Here is an 18,527-nt window from a genome sequence, read left to right on the forward strand (position 1 = left end):
TCTTGACAATCATCATTTTAAAAATCTGAAATATGCCGTATCTTTGAACCTTTTTTGATTAATGGGAATTTGGTGTCAAATGCTTTTTTTGTGTGAATAGTAAAGTAATCAAAATGCGTCAATTGACATCTCTTAAATTTTCGATTGAAACAGATTTTATTTGACTAAAGCATTTTCAAAAATCAATTGGCGGATCATGCTAATAAAATCCAACAATCTCATCAAATGTGAAAGAATATCATTGTGCTACCTTGATATTTCAAGGTATTATTTTGTTATACCTCAGCTTGATTGAATAATATTGTAAAATTGATTTTTTTTCACCAATTAATTTTGACGTTTGATTTGATTCAGAGTTTAAATACCAGCTCATTTTTGAGGAAGCATTTGCTTAATGCTGAAATTTAGTTTCATTAAGCATCAATTATAAATGGCACAGGTGCTGTTACAGGTGAAACACAGGTGTTCCATCGACCGTTTATTCCGATTCAAATTGAATTGCGGTTGGTTAACATTTCAATCAAAAATGGGACCTCCACAGCAGGAACAAATCTGCTTTAAATTCATAATTGTAGGGAATTCGGCTGTTGGGAAATCATGTTTATTACTTAGATTTGATGAAGATCGGTTCCAACCCATTCATGATGTTACTGTAGGGGTGACATTTTCCATTAAAATTCTACAAATTGATGGCCGAGAAGTTAAAGTTCAAATATGGGACACAGCTGGCCAGGAAGTTTTTCGTTCAATCACTCGGAGTTACTACAGAGATAGTGCATGCGCAATAATCGTTTTTGATATTACAGATACTACGTCATTCGATAAGATAGATGACTGGATCCAGGATATCAGGAGCATGTCACCAGCAAATTGTCACATTGTTATTGTAGGTAACAAGATTGATCTTGCTGATCAAAGGACTGTTGAAACAGAAAAAGCAAGATCATTCGCTGAAAATGAAGGAATACCTTACTATGAAACATCTGCACTTTCAGGAGAAGGTGTAGAAAAACTTTTTAATGATTGTGTACATGATGTTTACAATAATTCCATTGGAATTCGCACCCTCGATCACACTGTAGATGTTGAAAAGGGCAGAGAATCCAAAGGAGGATGTTGCAAATGATTCATTTGGAATAAATAAATCTTTTCAAGTATTATATAATAATTTGTTTTCATCCACGCCAAGAGAATGCTTGGGTTAAGGAGTGTTAATGCCTAGAAAAGTCAACATGTTAATTAACAAAAAATTAATTTTTAAAATTAATGAGATTTCTCATTTTTATCTTAAACATGTTAAATTAATACTCCTATGATCATCTTATGTGGAATATATTAAGAATTCTTAAAAAATGATAAATCATTGCATTTAATTATCAATGTTTTGAAGTGCAAACAAGTATACAAGACCTTGTAGGGTGCTTAATTTATAATAAGAAAACTTTGAAATTAACAATTTATTTTAATCTATTGGATGAGATTGAAAGAAATCAATATAATGATGAATGAATTTCTTTGCACATGGAACATAATGGCCGCCTTCATGCTCAAAAACAGTGGAATTAGGAAATGATTGTAAATATCTGCGTTGTGATTCTGGTGGCGCAATTTGATCTGTTAAACCTATGACAAAAAGAGCAGGAATTTGGCAAGTACATGGAAACAATCTATGAAGTGGAGAATCTTCTTTGGGATATGGAGAAGAAACTGAAACAATTATTTTGATCCAAGAAAATGGTGAAGATGGATTCACTGCTGCATGTGCGGCTAATTGAAGTCCAAGCATTGCACCCATTGAAAAGCCAAAAATTCCCACTAAATCAGGATTATTTTCTTTTGCTTCCTGAATAACTTTATATGATGCTTCCAATGAGTCACCATCAACCCATGTTCGATTTAGAGAAGAAGGATCATCAGAACCGCTGTCAATAATAATTGGTCCATCAATGTAAACAAGTGTAATTCCAATTTTTTTGAGATTGCTCACAAGGGCACCAGTTTGTGCCTTGAACCTCTTCGCATTTTGAATATGACCATGAAGCGCAAGGAGCTTCATGAATTTGGTCGCCAGCGACCGTTAATATAAAGTTCCATAATTTTGACAAGTGACATGAAATCAATCATCTTTTGAAATGTAAACTTTACAATTTTCAAAGCAAAAACGGTTTTGTTGACAGATTTTTGAAAACAATTTGGTTTCATTTATCCATAAAAAAAAATCGATTTTGTGATAGTTTATCATGATATTTGGAATTATTCGAGAAGAAAGCTGGGAAGCAACTGCATTTCGTAGTGGTTTATTTGGTCGAAATTATTATTGGAATCAAAAGGATCATCATTAGAATTGAAGCTTTGGCTATAAGGCAAAAATGACGAATAGCTCATACGTGTTTCATCTGCATATCGTACATGAATTGGTTTCGAACCGGCAAAGATAATCTGGTTGTTCATTGCGGCAATTGCATCTGTTGCAGATTGACAATTTGTATATCTGATGATACACCTCCATGACTGCGGGTCAATTAAATCAAACATATGCGGCGTAATTTGAACAATTTGTCCAAATTTCGAGAAAATATTCTGTACATATGGAACGTCGACCGTTAAGGGAAGCCGTTTAATATAAACGGTCGCTGATACTTGTTCTTGCTTCTCTTTGGATTGGGCATACTTTGCAAGGAGTTGCTTTTGACCAATTTGAAGACCATTTAACCCACGTATTGCAGCTTGAGCTTGTTGCAATGTTTCGAAGCGCACGAATCCAAAACATTTTGATTGACCTGTTTCGAGATTTATCATGACTTTGCTCCGCACAATTTTCCCAAACTGCGAACATAAGTCTTGAAGATCCTTTTCGGTAAATTCTGCAGGGATGTAATTAATAAAAACATTTGTTGACGGTTCGATATTGGTCGAACATGGACGCGAACGCGACCCATGGGGCCTTTGGTAGGCCCCTGAACCACGATTGTTTTTTAATGACGTTGGCTTGAAACGTGGTTTTGGCGTTATCTCCTCAGCCATTTTTTGTCGTGACCGTTTGCGTGATCGTTGATTTTGGCAAGCTATTCCTGATTTAAAAATTGACATTCAAAATTCAATCACCTATTCAAAATTATGAATTTTTTTATGAAATTTTTCAATTGTTGTAAAATGGGCCCTTTCGAAATTTGTTCGGATGGAATAACTTTCATAATATAGAAGATGAATTCATCATAGTATTTGTTTTATTGATATGGATGATTAGTAAAGATAAACATCTAATGGTTTTACCTTTTTTTGCTTTTTTTTGTGATCAACAAATGAATTTTTAAACCATTTTTTTTTGATTTATTTGAATACAAACAATTTTTTGGGACATCTTCACAAGCATAAAGTTTTTATCTAATTTTTAGTGTTTTTTATTTTTGGCAAAAATAGAACAAAATGGGCAGGGTGCCCCTAATGATATAAGTTGAATAAATGTCACTTTTAAAAGAGGATCTCTTGTTAATGAAGTCATAATAAAATAACAATTAGGATCAAAAAAAAATTGATTAAACACTTGTACTAAAGCATTTCGTTTACACATCCCTTCTACGCCTAAAAGCTTTTTCAACTTTGGAAGCATTGAATAAGAGATTTGACCGTTTGCCCAAAAAAAGAACCTGTTCCACTGAGCCAAAAAATCCTGCTCGAAAATAAAAAGTGATATCACTATTTAAAGCCTTACCATAAAAGCAGTTGCAAAAAATTCAATACTTTTTCCTCTTACCTCTGCCCAAAATGAAAAACAAAAAATAACCGTTGAAGAAATGGCAAAACTTTTAGAAAAGTGAAATCAATCTTTTACTCTTAAGGCGGTCTTGCTAAAATAGGTAGGTATTTTCCAATGTTCACATTAAAAAATATGTGCTTCTGTGGGCAGAGATCTGCCCAAGATGAAAAACCCTACTAATTTTAAAATTTAATATCTTATTTAAACATTTATGAAATTTTCATTATAAATCTAAAAAAGTCATTAAAACAAAAGCTTTTACAGAGAAATTTTATTAAATTTTCAATTTTTTTCATTTTCCAGTTAATTGTAACTTATTTAATCTTTGTTCCACAGATGTATAAAATGTAGATGCCTGATTTATCAATCCATCTACGACAGATTTAGCTACTTGATTTGACTTAAACTTTTCGATTGTATTATTAATTATGTTATCAGATGCCATTGCTTGCTTAATTTGTTCTTTTAGTTCGCTACATACTTGTTGATATACTTGGTTTGGATTCCTTTGAAGTTCCTCAATTTTTGGAATCAATTGTTGCTTTAACAAACAAATTGCTTCCCATTCGGGAAAAGTGCCATCGCCGGTTTGGGCGGCTGAAGCGGTTTGAACGGTTGGGGCGGTTAATGTTGATGCGTCTTGTTGACTGTAATCGAATTGTGGCTTGAATGCAGGCTGTGATGGTTGTGAGAATTGTTGGGCTGGTGGAGCTTGTGGAGTTTGTGGAGATGAGAAACTAGGTTCATATGATTGAGAATTTGATACGACAGAAAGAATGATGGATGTGTCGGGTTCTATCTTAGTAGGTTGTATTGGCGGTGGATATTTTGGTGGAACTGCAGGTACAAGTTGGGAATATATCGATTTGTTCAATTGAAGAGCATTTTGAAGAATTGCCTCGAGCGACTTCTTCAAGAGTTGGATAGCGGTACTTATGGTTTGGCCATATGGCGTTGTAATGTTAAGTGGCTTTTCGAGAAAATGAAGTCCATCTTTGAAATTGGCAATAGCAATGCCACAATCTTGGCCATTAAGAGCAACCTTGCCCATGAAGTATCTGGTTTGGCCGTTGAGATAGATCTGTATTGATTGACATATTGGGAGGAAATAAGATTGTGCAAAATTATCAAGAGTTCGAGCTTGTTCAACGCATTGATCAATTGCAATAAGTGCTGCGTGTGAAGTCCTGGGGTAAAATTCTTCTTTTGGAGATGTTAATATGATACTATATTTCCAACAACAAACAAGATAGTCATTATAGCACTGAAGAAATGTTAAGAGTTGTGGAGTAAATATCGGACTTTGGATTCGTGGAATTATATCATTCAAATTAATAATACATGAAATGCATGAAGCAATTAATGGCTTCATAGTTTTAAGATTTTCGGTATCTGATGAATCAAGTTGTACGATGTGGGCATGAAGATAAGCAATATAATTCCAAATTGTATTTGCTATTTCAATTTCAATTGAACTTGAAGGAATAACAACATCAGGTGAAAATGGGCTACACCATCTGGACCTATATGGAGCGCCAATGTATTGATAAAGTAATTTGAGATAATCTTGAAAATCATTAGGTGTTGGATTTTGTGATTTTGTTTGACGTGATAAATTTGAAGCTACGCTTGCGTTACTTTGAAACACAGTACGGAATTGTGATTCATCAGTAGGAAGGGATCTTGCATAAGGAATTGGGTGGAAAAGAAGAGAAGCTTTCATAAATATTTTGGTTAAAAAACGGCTGATTTTCCAATTCAATTTTTGAATCGTTGTAATGTTTTCAAAACATTGTTTTGTTTGGAGTACGGTGAAGCGTTGAAAACTAAACAGGCAAAAATTGCATTTAATGCATTAGATTTTACGAAAATTTTCTAGTAGCTTAAATTTATTGAAATACGAAAGCACGTATTTCATTTCTACAGTGTACGTATTGTGAATTCATGTTTTAATAATTATTAAAATTAAACACATTGTCAAAAAATCAATACAAAACACATGTCAATGATCAAAAAATGTTTAGAAAATTATCTCAGCAGCAAATTTTTTGGGCAGATTCCTTATGTTTGTTCGGCCAACTTTAAATGTAAGATTTTTTGATTGGTTTACTTTAAAGAAAATTTTCCAAAAAAAAATTAAAATGATAAATAAACAACATAGATTTTTGTCATTACCCAAATTTAAATCGCCATTTTTACTGTTGTTTTGATGCTTTCGTAAAACTTAATTTTTTGCAAAAAATTTAAAGGAAATAAAAATCTTATTTTTAATTATTTTGATAATTCACCTAAACTAACTTCTGATTGATTTAATTTTTATTTTGCGCAATGGACCTTGAAAAGTTTCTCATAATGTATATTTTTTGATACTTATTAATATTTGATTTAAGTATAATGAAAAAATTATTTTTACATCATCCAACTACTAAGCTTAAATTTGAGCATAATCATATTGCTAAGAAGATAATATAATTTTTGTATGCTTTTTTCAGAATTGAGAAAATTACATCTTACAAATATTCACATTACATTATGTAGACCTACTTACAGTATAAAGATTCAATAAATGCAGATAGTCATTTTTTCGAACATAAAATTGTTTGGCAACATTTGTTAGGTGTTTTTTTTACAGTTTTGCTGTAGTTGAGGCTTGGCCTGACACCACAGCTAAACAATTGAAAAACTTGTATCGTTATTTGAAACCAGCCTCCAAATCAATGGTTTATTGAAAAAAATAAAAAACCATATGCACAAATTTGACAGTTTCGCCAAAATTGAAGCGAAATAAAGGATCGTAGCCATATTGAATGAGTGGCACACCTATTCTTTCTGGGTGGCTCAAGAAAAAAGGAACAAGGCAAGGCTTATGGCACCGAAGGTATGTTGTACTTCGAGATCAAAAACTGTATGTTTTTTTTCTAACTCAACAGAATTATTTCCAAAGATGAAGCTGGAAAAATTATAGAACAAACAATTTCGATCCCACATAAAGCAAATTGTTCCCTCGTTGAAGGCTCAGCAATTCCTCGTTTTCAATTACAAATTCCAGGTGGAGATATACATTTTTTTAGTGCAGATTCAATTGAAACATGCAATAATTGGATATCTGCTATAATTGCTGTTGCAAATCCACCTCAATCTCTTTCAATGGATCAATTCAAAATATTATCCGTTCTTGGTCGTGGATTTTATGGAAAAGTTATGCTTGTTCAAAAGATCGACACTGGTGAACTTTTTGCTCTCAAGACAATACAAAAATCAAAACTTGCAGAGTCTGGAAAAGAACAATCTGTTTTAACTGAACGAAATATCATGATGAAAGCCAATCATCCATTCATAGTTAATCTTTGTTTTACATTCCAAACGCCGTCTAAATTTTATTTAGGTCTTGAGTATGCAGCAGGTGGTGAGCTTTTTTATCATATGGAACAACTTGGTGTAATTCAAATCGACGATGCAAGATTATACGTTGCTGAGATAGGGCTCGCACTTTCTTACTTACATTCGATCGGAATCATTTACCGAGATCTTAAACCCGAAAACATTCTCTTCGACGCAAACGGTCACATCAAAATAACCGATTTTGGCCTCTCAAAAGAGATAAAACTGACAGACTCAGCAACCACATTCTGTGGGACATCAGAATATTTAGCACCAGAAGTGTTGTTACAAAAGCCATACAATTATAAAATAGATATATGGGCTCTTGGAATTTTAACATATGAAATGATTCTTGGAACAACTCCTTTCTTCGATGAAAACAAAGTGAAAATGTTCACAAATATAGTGTCAGGAGAGTTGTACTTCCCTCCAGAATTAGATAGACGCATTGTAGACTTCATACAAAAATTACTTACGAAAAATCCAGAAAAAAGACCAACTTTTGACCAGCTTAAAAGCCATCCATTTTTCGAGGGGTTCGAATGGGATAAGGTTTACAACAAAGAATACAGACCAAACTTCATTCCACAGACAAAAGATTTCTTGGGTACAACAAACTTCGACCCTACATTTACCACTGAAGAAGCTGCAGATTCTTTTGTTCCTCCTACGTTTGGTAATATTCCAGGGTTTTCCTATACAGACAGTAATATCAATAAGATGGATTAAAATGTCATGTCTCATTTTGTCTTCTGTTTTTTTGTTATATTTTATGGCGAATGATCTTATTTTTAAGTGAAAAAGTTTGATGAAAATAAATTATCAATTTTTAAAAGATAGAAGAAACAACTTGCAATAGAAAGAGTCCATACAGTTACTCTAAATGATGCTTAGATGAGATGTTTTTTAATGTTTTTGTAGGTTTGTAAAGAAATTTGTTTTATTGAAATGTGATATGAAAACTGGCCAGATGACTGCTCTATTCGACAAGTGGACCATTCAGATCAAAAATGCAATAGAATTAGAATGGATTCCACAAGATTGTGTTGATTCAATAAGTTGTGTTAGGTTTGGAATAGACCAAGTTGCTTTTGGCTCTTCACGAATGAATGCTATCATTCATAGCAAATTATCACAACCCAATGCACAGCGTTTTTCACTTCCACAAAATGGCTCTCATGATTCAATTATTGATCTCCAATGGAGTCCTGTTTCTCTCAATCTTCTATTAGTTGTTTCTGAAAAGCAACTAACGATAATTGATACTGACACAAATTCTCTTATCACACAAATTCCGTCACCAAATTCTTCTGTTCCTTTTCTTAATGCTTTTTTTCTACTGAATGGTGGAATTATTGCTCTTTTAGAACAAAATGCAGTTGCATTTTACTCAGAAAACTATGAACGCGCAGATCTTGTTAGTGTCAAAGGCAAATGTACATGTGCAGCGATTGATGGTAATGTATTTTATATTGGCCAATACAGACACATGAGAGTCTTTGATATTAATGAATTCAAACTTGAAAAAAGAGCTAAGTTTATTGTTCATCCGAAGGAAGTCCAAAGGATACAAATTCTTTCAAATCTAATCCTTATCTCCGCAGAAGGCGGCCTCATTGCATGGACAAAAGACACATATATTCCACTTTTTCGAGTGAAAGCCGATAAACACACGTTTATTGTTGACGATAGAGGCGAGTTAGCGGTTAATGCGGTCAAAGGGAAAACCGTTGCAATGGTACGTGTTCAAAGAGGCAAAGCTAGAGAAATGTCACAGATAATCCCAACCAAATCTTCAACAGAGTCACTTATATCTGCAGACTGGTATCAAATCAATGACAATGAATCTTATTGTGCAATTGCATTTGAGAATTCCGATGAGTTTTGCCTTGTAAATGTCGTAAAAGTAACTCGCCATGACTAACTTAACTTAGTGCTTCTTTCCGCGCCTTCGCTTTTGTGATGATGACTGACCCAAATCAAAAGGGCTCCCTGACGATGGGGCGGTTATGGCAAACACATCATCGTTAACGGTCGGCTCAATCGTCTGCGGCGGTGAATTTCCTCCAAATGGGACTCGCATTTTAAGAATTTCCCCGATTTGAAGGGGCCTATTGTTTGCAACGACATTCTCAAGCAAGTCAAGTGCTTTCATTGCTATTTGACGTTGAATAAAAAGTCTAATTTCACTTCCTGTTGAAACATTTAACGAATCTATGAATTCATCAGTGACCATATTTGTGCCTGAAAGAATTCTTCGTGATATAACATTGAAAATATCTGCTTTTTGCGCTTTGTTAGGAAGAGAAATAGAAATTACTTTGGATAATCGGGGTACCCCTAAAAATTGTTCTGGAATTTGAGAACTGTCTTTAGCTGTAGCAATGAATACGGTTTCTGGGTTTGATAAGATTCGATCAATGATTCCTAAGATTGTGTAATAAAGTCGTTTTTCAATGTTTTTGTCACATATAAATATATCAATATCATCAAAGAAAACAATCGATGGTGTGTTAGAAAGAGCGCTATCAGCAAACCGACGAAGAATTAGTAACGAGTTTTCGGGTGACTTGGGATAAAGATCAGCTCCTGAAATATATCTGAAGTTTAATGGTGTCTCGTTGCAAATAGCTCTAGATAAAAGAGTCTTACCACAACCAGACGGAGCTTGAATAAGTATTCCGCGATGTGGATGTTCGCCAATGCAATCAAATATTTGAGGTTGAAGAAATGGGAGTTCAATGCAACGGCGAATTTGTTTTAGTTCCTCATGTAGACCGCCAATATCGGCATATGAAATGGATGAGAAATTTGGTAAGTTTTGATTATTGATTGGCTTTGTGCTAACTTGGAATACACGATAATCAGAGATATGACATGGTGAGGGTTCACAACTTACAACTTGGAATTCATATGTTTTTTGGAGGACATTTATCGGAATAACCATATTTTCCTTGATTATTAAATTATTTAAATTGTATTTGGAAAACTTCAAAAGATCAAGTGGATCACCACCAAACAATTTGGCTGAAGAAGCTGTTGATGCTATTTTGATTTGGTTTGCATTTTTAATTGGATTTGAATACGCCTCGAGAAGAACAATTTCGCCCAAAAAGACAAGAAGGTTCAACCTTACACATCTGCTCATTCTCACGCATGATAATGGGCAATATGAGATGTCAGATGAAATTTTCAAAATTATGTCTTTTCGAGCTCGTGACCTTATTTTTACAAAGCCACCTTCAGGTAAGTTAAGTTGGCTTAGCCTAGATGGATGTACATAAACAGAAAAGTCATAAGGGTCATCAGTGTTTTCAACAATGAATTGCATCAAACAAATAATATTTAACGGTTTATAACCACTTTGAAAAACCAAAAAAGAATTGAATCCATCGGCAGAATTGTTGTGACAATGAATGATAAAAAACAAGCAACTTTTTTTAAAAATAATAAAGCAAAAAATATTATCTCAAATAAAATTGGTATGTGAATTTTTCCAAAATCATTGATGATCTCAAACCAATGACATAAATATTTCTTTGATATATTATTAATTAATTATATTTATTTCTTCAGACTTCCTCCCTAACTCAGTTGGTTAGAGTGTCAGACTGTTAATCTGGAAGTCGTGTGTTCGAACCACACGGGAGGAGATTTTTTTGATTTTTCATGAATATTGATTTTTTGCGTCCGAGAACTCGATTTTCGGAAATAACTCCCCCAGGGCACTCGATTGATACCAGTTTTGTTCGGTCGGAAAAATTATCAGATAAATATATTGCGGAAAAATCCGACACTACTCATGAAATAACGGCACAAGACCACAGGATAGAACCGATTATTGAAGAGGAAGCCCCAGACCTCGAACAAAAAGAAAATGATGAAGATTTTGTTCTTGAGATTAATCAAGAACTTCCATTTCAACAAGAAATTTTATTAATACGAGGTCGTCATTACCACCCAACACCAACAAGCCCAGAAGGAACACCATTACCTCCACCACCAAATTGGGTGATTATTTCATCAGATATTAATATTCTCAGATTTTTTTTTTTAAGATGTAATGACTCGAATGGGGCTATTCTAGCACGAGGACAAGCTATTATTCAACATGATATATTAAGAATTAATACCCACAATCCTCCCATTCCTACAACGATAGAGGAATTTGACAAAGGTCTACTCGATTTACGTCCTATTATAGGTTCAAACAGACTTAGAGAATCCCCGTTTAGATTATTTTGGAATGATGAACAGATTTCTCACATTAGGAATGAAGCTCAGATCATTGTGTATAATATTCTTAATCAACAACAGATAAATATTAATTCTTCTAATAATACTTGGAATTTATTACAAATTAATTGCAATTATGATTTTTCGAAAAACTTTATAAACTCATGTTCACCAGTTCAAAACAATACCAAAATTGGTTTTATTGCATTTGGTCAAGATAACAGATCAATTAATCAAAAATAATGCAACTTTTTAATTTTACTAATTCACCATTTGTTGAAGAAACAGAAGATATTCAAGCTCAGGCTATTACTTATGATTTGGATTCAGAAGAACCTTCATTTGAACCCGAACTTGAATTTCCAACAATAAATTCTGATTCTCAAGATTTTCAAGTTACTCCATCCTTTAATCCCGGAAATATCACAACTGAATCAGATTCATTAGAAGTTATACCTAAGAGAAACATTTTAACTGCTAGTCCTAGAATTGATAAATTACATATCAGCAAAGTTAATAACATTATAACAGAAGATGCTCAAATAGATAACTTAATAAATAAACCAATTATTAATACTATTACTTCCAACCCGATTAATGAAGAACATAAAGTAATACCTATTAACAAAACTATAATTTCTGAACCAATTAATGAAGAACACAAAGTTGAACCATTAAATAAAACTATAATTTCTAATCCAATAAATGAAGAACATAAAGTTGAACCAATTAATATAACTAAAACTTCTAAACCTTTGGATGATGCTGAAATTCCTCAAATGAAAATCAATATTATAAAAGAAACTAAAACAATAGATGTTATAGTCCCAATTTTGGAATTTAATTATATTAGTGTTCCAAAATTTTTAAAAATTACTAATTTATCTACTTTTTCTTCAGATGATTCAAATTACAATGCTTCAGATACTTATTCAGATGATAATGTTAATCATATTACTTCTACTGATACTTCAAATAATGATCCATCAAATAATCCTTCTTTTCCTGATCCTTCTGATTCAGAGGGTTCAGATGATTCAGATTCCGGAATTGATGATATTAGTGATTTATTACCAGATGATATTATTTATAATAAATTAATTAGTGACTTAAAACTTTGTAGATTACCTGATGATATTAAAGATTTTATTAATAAATGGAAGAATTTAAATAACTTAAATTGTTGGAAACATGAAGATATTAATTTAGCTAAACAACCATTAATTCATATTATGATTAGAGAAAATAAATGGTGTGCACCAGGTCAATTCCCTTGTCAATGTGAATGTTATAAATTAACTAAATCAGGTAATGATTTGATTAGTCATATGACTAAAGTTCATAATCATAAACCTGATCAAAATCATTTATATGGTTGCATTAAATATTTAATCAATAATGATTTATATTGGAAATTAATTTATGAAGAAGATAAACCTGAGTGTTATCGAAATAATGTTTACGTTTGTCCAATACCTAATTGTAAATATTTTTCAAATACAAATAAATCCCTTTTCTCTCATATTACTTATTCTCATAAAGATTTTGAGAAAATGAAGAATTCTATTGGTTGGTTTTGGTCTACAATGTTACAATATGTTAATACTTACGACAAAATTCCTTCATGTTTAGATATAATTAAACTTAAAGAAGGTTTTGTTTGTAAATATTGTGAAACATATTGGACTTCTGATTCTAAAGGTTTACATAATCATTGTAAAAAGAATCATGCATTAAATACTATTGAAGGTACAAATTTACCTTATTATAGAATTAAATGTTGTCCTTTAATGTATTTAAATTTTTAATGAAACAGAATTAGAAGTAATTAAAAAAAGATATCAAAGATTATGAAGATAAAGTGTTTATGAGTAGAACAATCACAGAAAGAGAAAGATTAGCGGTCAGAGAAATTCCTTTCATTTTAAATAATGAACAAACAAATGCTATGGAACAAAGACAAAGAAGAGAAGAAAATGACCGTATTAATTTAAATAGAGATTTACAATTACAAGCAATTCAAAATTCCCGAACATTAAATTTAATTCCTCCAGATCAAATACATCCCTCAGTAAATTTAAATTTAATTAATAATGAATTTGATTTAAATAAAATTAAAAATTTAAATAGAGACCAATTATTAATTTTAGCTAGAAAATGGACTTCTGATAATCAAGAACAAGAATCTCAATTTATATCATTACCTAAAACTTGGGGTAAAAATAAATTTAAAATTAGAGCTAAATTACCAGATTTATTTAAATATAAAATCGAACCTTTAATAGAAATTTGTAAACCTCAAGATTATAATAATTGTAATGATGAAGATTTTTATATTTGGGAAGGTTGCCTTTCTAAAATTAATATGTTAATTCGTGATGAATTAAGAGATATTTTAAAAATTCCGTTGAATAAAATGTTAAACAGAAGGAACACAGTAGTCACTAGCACAGAAGATAGAATAGATCTTCGTAACAAAGAAATGGAGACACATAATTTATGTAAAATTACGTTTTGGTTAAACAAATTTAAAGATTTATATCATAAGCCTCAATCTCAATTTATTCTTAATACAATGTCTAAACTTCAAGAAAAGATTATTAAAACCATCAATTTCCTCCCGGATGAAATAAAATCTATTCTTGAAATTAATGAGCCTCAAGATATTATAAATCTAATACAATCAGCGGAAGACTATTATGAAAATAAAATCAAAGTTCATTGATGCTAAAATTAAAGAAAATCAAGTTAGTAATAATAATAAAAAAAATCAAAACTATAAAGGTTTAGTACAAAATCTTTACATGGAAGATCCTAGTAGATGTTTACGTTGGTTTATCACTAATAATACGACTCCTGAATGTAACTTAAATCCTGAAGATTTTATGATGGAATATGGTAATAATTGGAGTCAAGAAAAATTTATTAATGACTCCCAGGAATTTGATTTTAAAGATATTATTAACCCTAATAGTAATGAATTATTATTAAATTATATTTTTTGATGATGATAATATTAAACATGCAATTTTTTCTAGATCTAATGCGGCTGCTTATGGTCCCTGATGGTATTTCTAAGTATATTTGGAAATTAGGAGATACTACTACTATTAAATTAATTAAAATTACTACTAAAATTACTATGTTAACTAAAAAAATGTCCTGAATTATTTAAATTAAGTAAAACAATTATGTTATACAAAAAAAGGTGATGCTCAAAATCCTCATTCTTGGAGACCTATTTCTATTACTCCTACTTTTTATCGTATTTGGATGGTATTAATTACCAGAGCATTACAAAATGTTAATAATAATAATCGCTTTATAGCTAGATCTCAAAAAGGTTTTATGCAAACTCCTAATGGTACTACAGAACATGCAATAATGATTAATGAATTTATTCAACATGTTTCTAGGAAGAAAGGGAGCAATTTATATTACCTCTATAGATTTCTCTGATGCCTTCGGTTCCATACCTCATTCTCAATTATTTAAAACTTTAAATAATTATGGTTTTGATAAACAATTTATAGATCTAATTAAAGCAACTTATAATAATTCTAAAACTAAAATTCAAATTCCTGTTAAAGGGACTTCTGATTTTATACCCATAAATTGTGGAGTAAAACAAGGTTGTCCTTTTTCACCTTTAGCTTTTAATTTATGTATTGATCCTTTAATTAGGACATTAGAAAATAATAAAATTGATGGATTTCATATTAATGGTAAATCAATTTGTGCACAAGCCTATGCAGATGATTTAGTATTAATATCGGATACAGAAAAAGGTATGGAAAATTTAATTAAAACAGTCGAAAGATTTTGTACTTATACTGATATGAAAATAAATACTTCTAAGTGTAGAACTTTTAATTATATTAATAATAATAATAAAAGAGAAATGGCTATTACTAACTTTAAAATTAATAATGAATTAATCCCAATGTTAAATTTAAGAGGAGGTATTACATATTTAGGAATTACTTCTGCTTTAATGAAATCAACTAAAGCTAAAGCTGCTAGATATAAAATAATTAAAGCAATAGAAGATATAGGTAATATTTGTTCATCACCCTTAAAATGGAATCAAATGATTGATGCAATCAAAAGATTTATTATTCCTGCATTAGATTATATATTTTTAAATGAAGCAGTAAATAAATCAGAAATATTAAAAATTAGATAAAAGAATTAGATCAGCTTTAAATTCAAATCTTAAAACTTCTTCATTACCTAAAGATTTCTTTTATACTGCATGGAAAGATGGTGGTGCAGGAATTAATAATTTATATGAAAGACATGATGATTTAATTATTTCTTGTTTTTTAAAACTTTGGTTCTCGAAAGATACAACTCTAAAAGATATTTTCCGCTCACTTTGTTGGGAGGAAAAATCATATAGATTTAAAGATATCGAAGAGAATAACTCACATGATAAAAATATTTTCGATGATATCATGAATAATAATATAAAGAAGAATACCGGAACATCAAACCTTTTTAGCCGGGTTCTTCAAGTACTTAAAAGAAATAATTATAAATTATGTCTTTATAATTGTTTAGAGGATGATGAAGAAAATGCCTTATTCTTAAATGATAATGTTGAAGACAGTATTAACTCAAATGAAATTACTCTTGAAATTACTCCAATCAATCTTAAATTAGTTTGTCTTCAATCTGATTTCTTAAAAACTATCAACGATTATCACAAAGAAAAACATTATCATGATTTAATAAGTCTTCCACTTAGAGGTCACACATTTAAAACACTGAAAAATAATAAATTGTCTAATTATTTCTTGAATCAATTTACCTCAAAAGCTGAAGATAATTTAATCAAATTTGCAGCTCAAGCTAGAACTAACAGTTTCTTTACGAAGCAAAACGCTCGTTTAGCTAACAGAAATATTATATCAAATTGTCCATTATGCGGTGCTGAAGATTCTCTTAGACATAAATTAAATGATTGTAAAAAAATTATTACATATTTTTTAAGATTAGACATGATAAAGTTATTAGAGAAATAGTCGACATGTTAAAGACTAAACCAGGTTTGAGACCTACTATTTACATTGATAATTCAGTTAAAAAAGAGAATAACATCCCAATTCAAAGTGAATTTAGTAATTTAAGACCTGATATTTGGTTCATTAAAAATAATCAATATTATATTATAGAAGTTACTATTCCTTATGGTGACTTTAATGAAAATGAGGTTAATTTTCTCGAAAATAGATATACAGGAAAAGTTGATAAATATAAAGATTTATGTAATGATATTAGGAATCAAACAAATAAAGAAGTTAACTTTTATGCAATCGTAATTTCTTCTTTAGGTGCTTGGTTTAAGAAATCTTTAGAACATTTAGAAACTTTAGCAGGGTCTAAAAGTCTTTTTAAAAAATTTGCTAAAAGAATAACTTTATCCACACTTAGAGAATCTCAAAAGCTTATTATCAATGATTATAATAAATTAACGCAAAATAATAGAGATAATAATGCTAACGAGAATAATGATATACAAGAAGTAGTAAGAGTGCCTGATAATAACATCACACATTCAGATGAAGAAACTGATTCATCTGTTTTATCTGATCATGTAGAGACTGGCTCTAATGATCCTATCTTTTCAGTTCCTTCATCTGATGTCGAACACATGAGTTCCGAAGAATCGAATGATTCATGTCAGGGTACACTATAGTAGTAACTGGCTTAACTTTGTTTTTTGTCAACACATAATTTTAAAATGATCAATAAATAAACCACACGGGAGGAGATTTTTTTGATTTTTCATGAATATTGATTTTTTGCGTCCGAGAACCCGATTTTCGGAAATATCTCCCCCAGGGTACTCTAATGATACCCTTTTTGGCGAATCGAAATTTGGATCAATAAATTATATCGACGATTCGGAAATGCGTAAACGACTTGAACGATCTCCTATTATACAGAAACACCTACGACGATGTCCTGCACCTGCTGAAACCCCTCAGATTTGCGAGAAAAAAGATAACGAAATTGATTTTAATTTTAGTGAACCACTTCAACAAGAATTCCTTCTTGTTAGTGGTATTCATTATAATCCAAACCCAAACCCCGATTTATATGGAGAAGAAGGAGTCCCACCTCAATGGGTAATTATTTCATCAGATCCACATATTTCGTTTTTACTACCAATATTTATCAACGAAGAAAGAGGGTTAGTTTTATGCCGAAATCAATGCATTATTCAAGAAGGAAACCTGCTAATCAACCTTAATTTTCCACCAAGACTCACATCGTCCGACGAAATTGAGAGAGGTGTGTTTGATTTAAGAACTTTCGTAGGACCAACCAGACCTAGAGAATTACCATTTCGGTTAAATAGTGATAATCCAAAAGTTCAAAATATATTTAATGTTGCAAATAAGTATCTTATCCAGAAAGCTATTAATTTAAATGTTGAAATAGTTAATAACAACACACAAAATATATGGGCGACATGTCATTTCTATAACATTGGTCAGATCGATTTAAGATCAATTAATCAAATTAACCACAACATGATACATAATGAGTTACAATTCACAGATATGACGAGGAATCAATTTAATCAACTTAATCAAATTAATTATAGTGAATCTTCAATCAATTCAGTTAAACCAATCGAGAAATCAATTACTACAAATCCAATTATTGAATCGTTATATGTGAATCAAATACAAAATGAAAAAACAGTAGATACTCAGGTTGATTCTTTAGAAGTTAATCCGATAATTAATGAAAGAACAATCTCAACTAATATTGATTCTTTAACAGCAGAACCAAAATTTAATGAGAAAATAATTACAACTAACATTGATTCTGTACATGCAATTCCCAAATTTAATGACATACAAGTAAATACAGGAATAGATTCAGTAAAAAGCAAACCCTGTGTATAATAATGTTGAAGTTAATCCTAATATTGATTCTTTAAATGTTAAACCTGTTATGAACAATAAAATTATTAATTCGAATGTTGATTCATTACAAATTATTCCGAATTTAAATAATAAAACTATTAACCCAGATGTAGAATCTTTACATATTATACCAGAAGCTATTAAGAAAACCACAAAACCTATTGTTGAATCTCTTTTTGTAGAAAGTTTATTTAGGAATAAAACAGAAA

At 31.0% G+C, this 18,527-nt stretch overlaps 7 protein-coding genes across 7 annotated transcripts; 3 read left to right on the forward strand and 4 right to left on the reverse strand.

Annotated features, from left to right (window-relative positions):
- Nucleotides 1–526: 526 nt before the first annotated feature.
- Nucleotides 527–1,126, forward strand: GO595_000461 (ras-related protein RABB1c; the record flags this gene model as incomplete). The annotated part of the gene is made up of 1 exon (XM_067917756.1): nt 527–1,126. The coding sequence occupies one exon, from the start codon at nt 527–529 to the stop codon at nt 1,124–1,126; it is 600 nt and encodes a 199-aa protein (XP_067779449.1).
- A 336-nt stretch (nt 1,127–1,462) lies between these two features.
- GO595_000462 (esterase OVCA2) lies at nt 1,463–2,056 on the reverse strand (the record flags this gene model as incomplete). The annotated part of the gene is made up of 1 exon (XM_067917767.1): nt 1,463–2,056. The coding sequence occupies one exon, from the start codon at nt 2,054–2,056 to the stop codon at nt 1,463–1,465; it is 594 nt and encodes a 197-aa protein (XP_067779450.1).
- Nucleotides 2,057–2,253: 197 nt separating this feature from the next.
- On the reverse strand, nt 2,254–3,024 carry GO595_000463 (sex-lethal-like; the record flags this gene model as incomplete). The annotated part of the gene is made up of 1 exon (XM_067917778.1): nt 2,254–3,024. One exon carries the CDS (start codon nt 3,022–3,024, stop codon nt 2,254–2,256), a length of 771 nt encoding a protein of 256 aa, XP_067779451.1.
- A 1,025-nt stretch (nt 3,025–4,049) lies between these two features.
- On the reverse strand, nt 4,050–5,480 carry GO595_000464 (uncharacterized protein; the record flags this gene model as incomplete). The annotated part of the gene is made up of 1 exon (XM_067917789.1): nt 4,050–5,480. One exon carries the CDS (start codon nt 5,478–5,480, stop codon nt 4,050–4,052), a length of 1,431 nt encoding a protein of 476 aa, XP_067779452.1.
- Nucleotides 5,481–6,904: 1,424 nt separating this feature from the next.
- On the forward strand, nt 6,905–7,867 carry GO595_000465 (AGC family protein kinase; the record flags this gene model as incomplete). Its single annotated transcript, XM_067917800.1, has 1 exon — nt 6,905–7,867. One exon carries the CDS (start codon nt 6,905–6,907, stop codon nt 7,865–7,867), a length of 963 nt encoding a protein of 320 aa, XP_067779453.1.
- Nucleotides 7,868–8,108: 241 nt separating this feature from the next.
- On the forward strand, nt 8,109–9,062 carry GO595_000466 (uncharacterized protein; the record flags this gene model as incomplete). The annotated part of the gene is made up of 1 exon (XM_067917811.1): nt 8,109–9,062. The coding sequence occupies one exon, from the start codon at nt 8,109–8,111 to the stop codon at nt 9,060–9,062; it is 954 nt and encodes a 317-aa protein (XP_067779454.1).
- A 6-nt stretch (nt 9,063–9,068) lies between these two features.
- On the reverse strand, nt 9,069–10,469 carry GO595_000467 (cell division cycle protein 48; the record flags this gene model as incomplete). Its single annotated transcript, XM_067917822.1, has 1 exon — nt 9,069–10,469. The coding sequence occupies one exon, from the start codon at nt 10,467–10,469 to the stop codon at nt 9,069–9,071; it is 1,401 nt and encodes a 466-aa protein (XP_067779455.1).
- Nucleotides 10,470–18,527: the final 8,058 nt, after the last annotated feature.

This window comes from Histomonas meleagridis (genome assembly GCF_020186115.1).
Source record: "Histomonas meleagridis strain 2922-C6/04-10x chromosome Unknown contig_10, whole genome shotgun sequence".
In the NCBI taxonomy this organism is placed as follows: domain Eukaryota; phylum Parabasalia; order Tritrichomonadida; family Dientamoebidae; genus Histomonas; species Histomonas meleagridis.